Raw genomic sequence first — 12,936 nt, forward strand, 5'->3', positions numbered from 1 at the left:
ACCAGACACAATTAAAGCTGATTTGTCCCTCTACCTCCAGCTACTAAAGTGAACCAACTTTGTAGTTAAATTCAATACAGTGCAGATAGTAATTAACACAAAGTCCATGTCTATACTATTAAAATGACAGAGTTCAAAGCATTGTTAAATGTGTGAACTGGAATGAATCGTGTTATGACTGGACTAAAACAAACAAACAAACAACTCCATGCTTTGCACTAGGGACCTGATTTTTCTCTGTTTTACATAGGTCAAGCCATGTTATCACACAACTGAGCCACAACCAAGTTTAATAAATGCTGTTACACCCTACCGTAGCTTGAGTCTATCTGTCTTGTTTAATTTTGTATGTAGCGTAGATACACATTCCAGGATATTAAAGAGATAAGGTGGGTGAGGTTGGTAATATCTTTTACTGAACCAACTTCTGTTGGTGAGAGAGACAAGCTGTGTCTCTCACCAACAGAAGCTGGTCCAGTAAAAGGTATTATCTCAGCTACCTTGTCTCTCATGTTTAATTTTGCCATTTAAATGGTTAAAAAGCTTTAATTTGATCATTTTTGTAAGAAACATCTTTAAAGAGCCAATGTTTTCTTTTTCCAGACTATTTTTGTCCATGTCAAATGTTTTTATTGTTAATTTGTTTGGTTCTATTTTGCTTAGAAAGATAAACAGATGATGCAAATATATTAATCCCTATCACAATGAAGAGAAAAAAAAAACCACATAATACCCTAAGATTTGTCTCCTCACCATCTAGGATCTTGTCTTGTTCTGTAAAGCACTGTGTACATTTATATTGCTATATCAATAATATTTAATGAAAATATAACCTATCAAAGCCTTTTACACCACTGATCTAATTCAGTGTTTCATCATTGCATGAGTTAAACTAGCCACGAGAGGGAGCCTCTGGTGTCTCATTAATGTAATAGAAATTTATCTGGCAAAGAAAAAGTTAGTTACAAATTTTATAAAAGGGCTAGAAATTTGGAGTGCACTTCCTGGTTTAAAACATGCTCTCTATATAGGAGGTAACAAAAAGTAATGGAAATCACACTTTATGTTTTACAGCTTCAACACAAATGAGTTATTATATTGACACTTTTTAGCTATGTATTTTCCTATAATAAGTCTACCTATTAACATTTGATTTTTACGTGACGGTGAAATAAAACAGATCTGTACAAAGCCTGTAAAACTCTTATTAACATTTGGAATTTTAATGGCACTACCCATTTCTCATAAAGGAAGAAAAACTGTGACATATGGAGTTAGAGATAAAAATGAGTTCTGATGATATTGGTAACCATGAGAACTGAACTCAGGTGGCTTGTAATATCAGAACTGTGAAATGTCAACACAGATATATAGCTTTATATCGTAGTTTGGTTTTGTTCTTTATATTCAATAGATAAGAGTAAAATAGTTGCACATTTGTATGTTGTATGTATTCATCAAATTTCAATTTATTTCCTCTGCACCCCTGATGAATAAATCCTTCCAGTCACAAGTTATTAAAGTAATTTTGCACATTTAAAAAAAATCTTTTAAAGTGTGGTACAACCCTCTTAAAAGAAAGTCTTTTTTTCTCCACAGAGCTTCACTTTAAGGGAAAGCTCTCTAGAATTAGAACTGCAATCTACACAAGGTGATGCATTGAAACAATTCAGGACCTACCCTCAACTTACCTATAAGCAAAGTTTCATTATATGTTTTCACTGGGGGTCAAGATCTCCCCTCCTTACACAAAGCATGAGTAATACTCTTTGTGTGGGGAGCTAAACAGAGACAAGAAGCAGCTGTTCCATTCTGTGGGCAAAGTAAATGTTACTGCCCCTTTGCCGTCCATGCCCAGGGGTCTGGTACCACTGGATGTGGCTAAGTATTATTTCTTGGTCCTGCTGTACCAGCATATTTTAAACCAACCTAAAACCCCACTGGTATACAAGAATGCAGAGACCCCCAACATAACCCCACTACCAGGCGTAAGCATGTAGAGGATCCTCTACATCTGGATTTGTTGGATGCTATATGTGGGTTCAACTGTATTTATTCCCCCCACCCAACCAAGTTTTTAAAGTATTGGAGCTCTTGGTAGAAAAGTCTGACTCCACCATTTTTATTAGTTTACATTTTGAAATCAATAGTTAATTTTGTGTTAACTATTTCCCAGCCTCTTGGGTGCCAGAGCTTGGACTGCGTCTACTGGTGACATGGAGATGCAATGTCCCAGCGAAGGCCTGGATCTGTATTAGAAACATTTCGTTATTTTTATGGCATAAATCTATAAATCGTTATGAGGGGAAATAAATTCAGCAATTTGATGTTTCACACAGTTCCAATAGTTCTGGCTTAACATGGAAGGTAACTAAAACTTGTATTATGAGACTGTAGCTGTGCAAGTGTTAGAGCGCATGACCTTGCTCCCATATTAAGCCACAAGCATCCTGGGATGGACAATTCATCCATTTTAGCCAGGCAACTAGGCTATGGTAGTAGTCACGCTACTCTCTTGAGTACTGTCCCGGGCCGCCCAGCTGGTCTCCGGGCACTCTTCAACATGCTTTCCAACCCTTCTGCTCTGCCATGGATCCTCTGGCACTTTCCTTTAGATACCTGTGAGCCCCACCCTGCCTTTGACTTTCTCTAGTCCCAAGTTATGCTGGACATTAATGCTACCAAGAATAATACTCCTGGAATCTCTCTAAACCCTGACTATGCACAGAGTAAAAAATAATCAATACAATGTTTTCATTAGTTCACAAGAAAATTAATTTTAGGAACTGGCAACTTCACTGTTCAGTGGATGGCTGAAGATATGCATGGCATTGCCTAGCAACACCACTGTATCACGGAAATCTTGACAGCAGGTTATAATAAATCCCTGACTGCTGCTTACAAATGGTAATTTGAAGTGAAGCTGTTAGTGGCTGGTCTAATCTGGAACAGTATTTCATAGATTTTTTTTTTTTTTGGCTAAATTAAATTGTGTGGGAATTTCACAAAGAGCAACCCTCACATACTATAGTAAAATAAAATGTCACTTGTAGATCTTCACTTGCTGTACAAAGGTGGGGAACGTTATTATGCCCATTATAGAATTAGGGCCACAAAAAGGTCTAGTGACTTGCTCAAGCTCACATATTGAGTCAGTGGCAGAGTTTCTAATAGAACTCACATCTTCTTACTTCCAGCCTCATGCTCAAACCACTACACCAATGGAGGGGGACTACAAAGTGGACTATTCCTAGAAGTCATGCTAATGCGAGATTAAACCAAGTAAACTTCAATAAAGTTACAGAGAGTCCTGTGGCACCTTTAAGACTAACAGATGTATTGGAGCATAAGCTTTCGTGGGTGAATATCCACTTCGTCTAACGAAGTGGGTATTCACCCACGAAAGCTTATGCTCCAACACATCTGTTAGTCTTAAAGGTGCCACAGGACTCTCTGTTGCTTTTTACAGATTCAGACTAACACAGCTACCCCTCTGATACTTCAGTAAAGTTGCCATTCCTGAACAGCTTACAAAGAAGTAATAATAATTAGGTCAGAATTATTTTTCCTGGTGCAAAATACATTACAGTGGTCTTTGATTTCATGTCAAAGTGTGGATATGCTCACTTACGATCGAGATCTGTGCCTGGATCGCCTGTAGTTGGGATCAGCCTGGTTTTTCTCTTTTTGTTGCCTCAGTACTGCTTCCCACTGAGGAGCTGAATCCACCATGTCATTCTCCTGCCGTAACCTGCATAAAGAGCAACACACCTAGAGTAAACATCTGGAGGATCAATGCTTTGGCATTGGGTGTGTTTTGCAGTATTTTCTGAGGGAATCCTGGTGTTATTCAAACTGCTATCTGGGTGGGGCAAGCCAGGGCACAGATCACCCCAATAATCAGCAGGGGCACTGAACTCCTTTGGCCCTGGGGCTGCGGTGGGGGCATAAAATGTGCTCCTCCAAAAGCCGACAAATTTTTATTCCTGCACACACCCCTACTGCTATCTTAAAAAGAGCTGATCAGCAAGCTTGGTTACAACCACATTTACATAAGATTTATAACTTTCCTTTTACTTTACTTTTTTCCTAAAACCATTACAAAAACAAGAGCTTGTATCAAAGAAAACAAAATTTATTTAGAAATTAAAAAAAAAATTCAGTTTGTACAAGAGGAAAATCAATCCAAACCAGTAAAACATGGCCTCCAACTTGAATTAGACCATCTTCCTAAACTAAGCCGAAAGCACTCCATAGAGCTGTATGCTGATTTTATTTTGCTTTTCAAATCCACAGACTTTTAGTATAAGTCTGGTATTGCAGTTCACGTTTCTGCAATTGTTTCTAAATACTCGGGGCCAACTTGCTCCCTTCTGTGGCAAAACCACTAACAGGGGCCTAAGGAGTAGGAAGAGTCCACATGGATCTCCTTGCAGAGTACCTGCTCAAAAACAGTGTGCAGGATCAAACCGTAAAGGCTGAAACTCCCTCAGGATCTGGGTAGATTCCAGGGAAGCGGAGGAGTCCAGGACTATTTTCACCAGCTCCATGAAGCTCATTACAGCTATGGCTGCAGACCTGGCAGTACGGCTCTAATGAAGCCAGGCGACCAGGGCCTCCCTTGCCCACAGCTGTGTTGAGACCTCTCCAACCTACCCATTTCACCCCAAACCTGCCAAGTCCCTGCTGCATCCCCCCTGCAAGGCACTTGGATTCACATGGGACACATTATATGGGATCCAGAAGTGTGAGGGACACTGCCATGGATGCTGCTCAGTCTCCCTTGCATGCAGGAGGCAGATCTATGCACAGAGGGTTACCTACATGTATGAATCCAAGGGACAAAAATGAAAAGAGTCTAGTAAATGTCCTGAGGGTTTCCTAGAGAATGACACTGTGAAGTCAAGTACCTGTTGTTTGTAAGAACAATGCGTAAGAGGTTCAGAGTGCCTAGTTACTACAGCAACTGATGCTTTAGAGATAGATGGAATGGATTGCTGTAAGTGAGGAGGTAAAAAATAGTCTAGGTACTCGGAAGTATCCAATCTAGAACACGTTCTGAGAAGATATTCTATTTGGAAATTTAAATATCTGTTGTTTAAAATGAACAGTAATAATTCTTTCAAATTGATTTCACTGATCTCTAATGCCTAACCCTTATTCTAATAATGCCCAAAATAGATCAGTGTAAAATGAGATATAATCTAATGTAATAAATGAGAAATGTATCAATGGGAAAGTGCTTAAAGGCAGAAACCCATATACAGTGCACTAGCATAGCTAGTGTTTATCCTTTTTTTGATAGGGTTTAAAAGCAAATCCCCTGTATCCTTCTATATCCCTAAAAATGTCCAAATTCTCTATGAAGAGGTTCCAGTGCCAATTCAACGCACTTATTTTCAAATGCGATATGTTTTTAAAAAAATGACAAATCCGTTAATCAGTCCATGATTCACAGCTAGTGCAGACTGAAATGAATGTCAGCAATGAATTATACGCTCTGCATCTCTAATAACAAACTGATCGTATTTCAGGGTGATCGTAGACTCATAGAATATCAGAGTTGGAAGGGACCTCAGGAGGTCATCTAGTCCAACCCCCTGCTCAAAGCAGGACCAATTCCCAACTAAATCATCCCAGCCAGGGCTTTGTCAAGCCTGACCTTAAAAACCTCTAAGGAAAGAGATTCCACCACCTCCCTAGGTAACCCATTCCAGTGCTTCACCACCCTCCTAGTGAAAAAGTTTTTCCTAATATCCAACCTAAACCTCCCCCACTGCAACTTGAGACCATTACTCCTTGTTCTGTCATCAGGAACCACTGAGAACAGTATAGATCCATCCTCTCTGGAACCCCCTTTCAGGTATTTGAAAGCAGCTATCAAATCCCCCCTCATTCTTCTCTTATGAAGACTAAACAATCCCAGTTCCCTCAGCCTCTCCTCATAAGTCATGTGCTCCAGCCCCCTAATCATTTTGTTGCCCTCCACTGGACTCTTTCCAATTTTTCCACATCCTTCTTGTAGTGTGGGGTCCAAAACTGGACACAGTACTCCAGATGAGGCCTCACCAATGTCGAATAGAGGGGAATGATCACGTCCCTCGATCTGCTGGCCATGCCCCTACTTATACAGCCCAAAATGCCGTTAGCCTTCTTGGCAACAAGAGCACACTGTTGACTCATATCCAGCTTCTTGTCCACTGTAACCCCTAGGTCCTTTTCTGCAGAACTGCTTCCTAGCCATTCGGTCCCTAGTCTGTAACAGTGCATGGGATTCTTCCGTCCTAAGTGCAGGACTCTGCACTTGTCCTTGTTGAACCTCATCAGGTTTCTTTTGGCCCAATCCTCTAATTTGTCTAGGTCCCTCTGTATCCTATCCCTACCCTCCAGCGTATTTACCACTCCTCCCAGTTTAGTGTCATCTGCAAACTTGCTGAGAGTGCAGTCCATGCCATCCTCCAGATCATTAATGAAGATATTGAACAAAACCGGCCCCAGGACGGACCCTTGGGGCACTCCGCTTGATACCAGCTGCCAACTAGACATGGAGCCGTTGATCACTACCTGTTGAGCCCGACGATCTAGCCAGCTTTCTATCCACCTTATTCATCCAGCCCATACTTCTTTAACTTGGTGGCAAGAATACTGTGGGAGACTGTATCAAAAGCTTTGCTAAAGTCAAGGAATAACACATCCACTGCTTTCCCCTCATCCACAGAGTCAGTTATCTCCTCATAGAAGACAATTAGGTTAGTCAGGCATGACTTGCCCTTGGTGAATCCATGCTGACTGTTCCTGATCACTTTCCTCTCCTCTTAAGTGCTTCAGAATTGATTCCTTGAGGACCTGCTCCATGATTTTTCCAGGGACGAGGTGAGGCTGACTGGCCTGTAGTTCCCCGGGATCCTCCTTCTTCCCTTTTTTAAAGATGAGCACTACATTAGCCTTTTTCCAGTCATCCGGGACCTCCCCCGATCGCCATGAGTTTTCTCCAGCCAAGACAATCAACATGTTAAGGCAAGGTCATTCAGGCCTAGCCAAAGTTAGCCAGTCTTGGAGGTGGATATGTTTATTGGGGGTGATCAGATGCAAAGATGGAACAGGCAAATAGGATATGAAAATGTTTAGTGACAGCACTGAATATAATCCTGCAGGAATTAAGAGACAGACCATGTGAAATACCACTCGGAGGGTGTCTGATATGACTACAAACCAGGCATATTAAAGAAACCTGAAAATAGGACTGGGAAGGAAAACTCGAGAAAAAAGATGCCAGAAAGATATTTCTCTGACAGCCTGGCTGATCAAGAGGGTCAGAAAGGAGATATCACTCCCTTGGAAATATAAGGTATTTTATTCTTGTTGTTGTTGCCAGTAACAAGCTTTATCTAGATGAATTTTTAATTATATCAGGTTAGTGATGTTACGTAAACTGTTTCTGTTTCTGTCATCTGATTTTTTCTATATATGTTTAATGACTCTTGGGCTGGATCCTCAGCTAGTGCAAATCAGCAAAGCTCTGTTGCATGGCACAAAGCAGCCAGAACACACGGGCACATCAAGTCTTCATCTCTAAATAAGTCACTTTAAACCTGTAATCTGCAGTAGCAAGATTAACATAAATTTATGTATAGAAATGTAATATAGGAACTCACATATCAACAGGTAATTCATTGTGATTTTCATCCAAAAATCAGTCAGTTTGTGGAAAGGGCAGCCATCATACATAGTGTAAATAGTGTCATATGCCTTGATATAGTACAGTCGTTTAAACCTGTGCAAAATGCTACCAAATCAGAATGGCAGTATTTGACACCAATTTTGCTCATTTGTGACTCCAATGTGCCAGGCAATGGAGAACCAGGCTCAGTATCTATTAATAGATGGCATCCAGACTGTTGAGGAGGCATGTGACCTCTGCTGGAGGTAGAATTTCATAAATATTTAGTTGTTTGGCATAAAAAATTAAAAACCAGCTGCAATACACTACAGATTACAGCAGAGCATGATGTATGCACCCACTGGCTACAATGTGAGTGAGATTGTACACCTTGGTGATAGTGTTTAAAATTACACTCCTGCACTGACCATCCATTTTGTCAATAGGCTTCTGATTAATGATCTTTCATAAAATAAACAAGTCCTTTCTTCTGCCGCCAACTCTACTACTGGAAATCCTTGGGGCTAATAGGGAATGAAATTACAACTACAGCAGAAAAGTGCCTTTCTACAGCTGAAAGTCTGACAGTGCTAAAGATAAAGAATGACAAAATAAAAAAGAGAAAAGATTTCGCAGACTGGGTACAGGTTGAAACCATGACTGGTTTCTGAGCTAGCAAAGATTCAAACAACACAGTTCTGCTTTTGCTTAAACAAATACAATGTGATGAACAAGAATAGTTTTCAAAGCTGTTTTCAGCGCTGGTATGACAGTGGTATGATACAACCATTGTTCTAAGTGTGTCCATGCCAGGATCAGAACTGTGCAAGTAAACATGTCCATATTTCTGATTGTAGCATCCTGAAACAACTTCAATAATTATGAAAAATTCACAGGGAATCTTCATCCAGTGATTTCCAAGATTTAAATCCAGAATACACATATAAAATTTGATCAACTTTGGACATTCCCTCCAGCTATGGAAGAAAGTACTTCTCCCCTTGCTCTCTCTCCAGCATGCACTGGTTTCACACTTTTAATTCTTCTTGATTTGAAAGTGGATGAGGTACTATAGAATAGCGCCTCACAGTGAGGTGCTGCTCTTTGGCTGAAATACAGAGAAGGAGATAGTAATTCTTTTCCAAATTTGGGACCACTGCTAAAATGAGATATTGCCTTGAAGCTTCCCCCCTTTTTGTCATATAGCAACATTTATCTTCCACATCAGTTTTTGTAAGCTCTGTGTAAAAATTGGAAATTAAACCTGAACCTGAGAATCCAGATATTTCACTTTCTACTCCTTGTAAAAAAATCTCTGGAAACTCTTCATATATTAGATATTAAAAGCATTATGACATAAATGTTAGATACAGGAAAGGAAAGACTTGAACTAGAATTTCTAACAACTTCCTGCTATTGAAATCAAACTTGCAGTTTCCCATCTGGCTCTGTATTTGTCAGTCTTCAGATGCTCTAATTTTTTTATCACATCTCCTCCCCCTGAAAATATATGTCTGTTTTGGGCACTGGTTTGAGAACACAGATGCAAAAAACTCATTTACTTTTTCAGCACCTCTCCATTTTTTTCAGCTTTCTCTGTCCATAAATTACCCTTATGAGCTCTTAGAGGTGGCATTGTCTCCAACAATGATTTCTTGCTTCACATTGACTTGAAAGATGTCTTATTACTCTTCACCTCTTCTGCAATTTCTTCATTCTCCATCTTTGCTTTTTATAATTTTTACATGTTCTTGCCCTCAGTTGGCATTCTGCCAGCCTTCCTCTACTCTGGAGGCTTTCTTCCTTCTATGCTTCTTTGTTAACCTTTAATATTTTTTGCATGTCCTACTTAATATATATTGGCCTTCTAAAAATTCTAATATATGTATTTCTGGATGGTAAGAAAATCCTTGGGCATGCATTCATTTATCTCTGAATACTTTATATTTCTGCTGTCTCTTTTCCTACTATTGCTCTATCACAATTTCACCCAACAATAACCATCGTGTTTACTTATCTGTTTAATTTGCAGCAAATATAGTATTGAAAAATCTCAATATAAAAAGTACCAAAGCAGCTAACAAAACAAGCAATATCAGCAAACTAAAAACACCAGTCTCTGCAGGATTCGGATTAGATGTGGTTATGAAGCTGTGACAATCTGGGGAATGTGTCTATGTAAAGTTTATGAATTCTGAATTCTGGTTGATACTGGAGACTCTCTGTGTATCTGTATCAGACTGTCAGCTCCATTTTGAATGTGGAGCTTATTTGCCTTCTCTGCTGTCTTTTGCCTTGATATTGAGCTAAAACCCACAGGAGAAATTCTTCCACCTGGCACAGGGCTAGCAATGGTCATTAAACTGTAATGATCATCCATTCAAATGGAGCACTCGTGGACAAAGAGATAGCTACTGCCCAGGGTAAACCAGTTTTTCAAGTCTGAACTCCAGGGCAGAAGTAACTAGGCAACGGATCACCTGGTGAGAAATCTCTGATGAGGCCAAACCGGGAGTCACCTGACAAAAGGGGCTGGAGGTTAGAAAGAGAGGGTCTCTCATTGGCCATTTCAGAGAAAGAGAATGGAAGGGCACTGTCTGCATGGGTCAGAGAGAGACAGACAGACAGAATCCAGGATTAGGAAAGGAAGCAATGTGCAGGAAGGGTATCCCAGATACCCCAGAGGACTCTGACCAAGGTCCAAAGAATGCTCCAGAGTAGTGAGGAAACTGAAGCAGGGAAATGCATACAGGTATTTTTATTTTTTTGTCTAAATCTTTTTGTATATTTCTTGTGCTAGCTAAAATAAAGAGTGACTGGTTTGGGGAAAACCTTACGACGTCTGTGTACTTCACTATCACATGTACCTGAAGAGGAGAACTCTAAAGAGACTGGAGCTCCGAGATAAGATGTGTTCAAGCTATCAGGGGGGTAAACACTGGTCCTGGGGACCTAAGGCAGTTGGGTCAGCAGCTGTGAAGCAGTAACAGAAAGTCTGTGCCTAGGAAACGTGCCAGAGACACCAAGGAAAAAGCCAGTGCTGCAGCCTACCCAGACTAAGGGTAGCTTAAGAGTACAGGTCCCACTGTGGTGGGACACAAACACAGAAGCGGGGTGAGTGTTCAGCCAGGGAAGCTCTACCAGGTTGTATGTGACAGGCAGGGCTGGCTTCAGGCACCAGCTTCTCAAGCAGGTGCTTGGGGCGGCTGCTCCTGAGAGGGGCGGCACGTCCAGGTATTCGGCGGCAATTCGGCGGACGGTCCCTCACTCCGCCGAATTGCCGCCGCAGATCGCGATTGCAGCTTTTGTGTGTGTGTGTGTGTGTGTGTGTGTGTGTGTTTTGGCTGCTTGGGGCGGCCAAAACCCTGGAGCCGGCCCTGGTGACAGGCTGTTGCTCACTTTAACTATGTGGAGGATCACCACGGTAACACCATATGTTGAGAAAATACACAAAAAAGGCACAAGGAACAAATTCCAACTCCCATGAGACACAACTCCCATTTTTGGCTAAAATCTTTTGGTTTTCAGAGAAAACATTTTGACAAAAAAATGGAAATTTCCACCAAAAGCAGACACTTTTAATGAAACAATGAATTAAGCCCCAAGTCCAATTTTCCGTCAAAAAACAGTGCTGATGGAAAATTTTTGACCAGTCTACCAATTACTTAGTTCCATTACAGCTTCACTCACTCTTCACTCCTTTCGCTTTTTTTCCCTTGTGGAAGGAATTGATCTATCACTAATACTGTAAATCCACTTGAAGTAAATAGCTTCCAGACAGAAAAATTGGGCATTATCTATAAAGAAACGGCACATGGTGATGAAATGGAAAACAACAGGACTGCATTCATTCACATGTTGGCTTTCAGGTTTTTTTCCATGACAAGTGACTAGAGGTGATATGGCAGCAAGCTATATTTATGCAGATGATATATGCTCTTAGGTGAACATCTTAAGAATATGAAGGCTCATCTGACTGCTGAAGTTCCATTTCAAACATATTTGAGAATGTATCTGCTTAATACTTTTTGTGCTATTCTCTAGAGACGTGATCAGATTTCTATGAATATAACCAACTAGAAGGCAATGGTACTATACATAATACCTCATAACTTAAATAAATTTTCTTTTGACCACAGCATGAAAATACAGGGAATGTATCTTTTATTATTTAAATATATTCAGAACAGTTTTTGCTGTAATTTACTTATGTAATTTTGCCTCAGAATAAAATATACACAGGCTGTATTTGTTGTTCACTTAATCCTAACCTTCACCATTTTCACTGTTTTTACAACGCCTCACATTTACTCTTGATTTTTCTTTGCCTGACAATGCTAGATTTGCTTTCACCTGATACTAGTGAATATTCTGTTCATTTGTCAAGACCAAAAAGAGTACAATTTAGTGCTCATTTCTGCAATGTGCTTGATCCACAGCACTGGAAAATGAACTCATATTTATCAACAAAACTGATACAGCCTGGGCCGTGGCAGCACAAATTTCCCCATGTCATCCTGCTGCTTTAACACTGATCAGGCTGGATTACCTCTGCTAGTAAGAAGATACAGTAAAAAGATTCAGAGTAGCAGCCGTGTTAGTCTGTATCCGCAAAAAGAAGAACAGGAGTACTTGTGGCACCTTAGAGACTAACAAATTTATTAGAGCATAAGCTTTCGTGGACTACAGCCCACTTCTTCGGATGCATATAGAATGGAACATATATTGAGGAGATATATATACACACATACAGAGAGCATAAACAGGTGGGAGTTGTCTTACCAACTCTGAGAGGCCAATTAATTAAGAGAAAAAAAACTTTTGAAGTGATAATCAAGCTAGCCCAGTACAGACAGTTTGATAAGAAGTGTGAGAATACTTACAAGGGGAGATAGATTCAATGTTTGTAATGGCTCAGCCATTCCCAGTCCTTATTCAAACCGGAGTTGATTGTGTCTAGTTTGCATATCAATTCTAGCTCAGCAGTCTCTCGTTGGAGTCTGTTTTTGAAGTTTTTCTGTTGTAATATAGCCACCCGCAGGTCTGTCACTGAATGACCAGACAGGTTAAAGTGTTCTCCCACTGGTTTTTGAGTATTTTGATTCCTGATGTCAGATTTGTGTCCATTAATTCTTTTGCGTAGAGACTGTCCGGTTTGGCCAATGTACATGGCAGAGGGGCATTGCTGGCACATGATGGCATATATCACATTGGTAGATGTGCAGGTGAACGAGCCCCTGATGGTATGGCTGATGTGATTAGGTCCTATGATGATG

At 40.4% G+C, this 12,936-nt stretch overlaps 1 protein-coding gene across 5 annotated transcripts in view; it reads right to left on the minus strand.

Moving 5' to 3' along the window:
* EPB41L4A (erythrocyte membrane protein band 4.1 like 4A) overlaps positions 1-12,936 on the minus strand; it is a 206,889-nt gene that overhangs the window by 20,663 nt on the left and 173,290 nt on the right. For all 5 annotated transcript variants that reach the window (XM_042840451.2, XM_065599250.1, XM_005281621.4 and 2 more), the window contains one exon: positions 3,632-3,751. In XM_042840451.2, the coding sequence (XP_042696385.2) occupies positions 3,632-3,751 (120 nt within the window). The remainder of the gene's footprint in view (positions 1-3,631; positions 3,752-12,936) is intronic.

Source organism: Chrysemys picta, chromosome 6 (assembly GCF_011386835.1).
Source record: "Chrysemys picta bellii isolate R12L10 chromosome 6, ASM1138683v2, whole genome shotgun sequence".
Lineage (NCBI taxonomy): Eukaryota > Metazoa > Chordata > Testudines > Emydidae > Chrysemys > Chrysemys picta.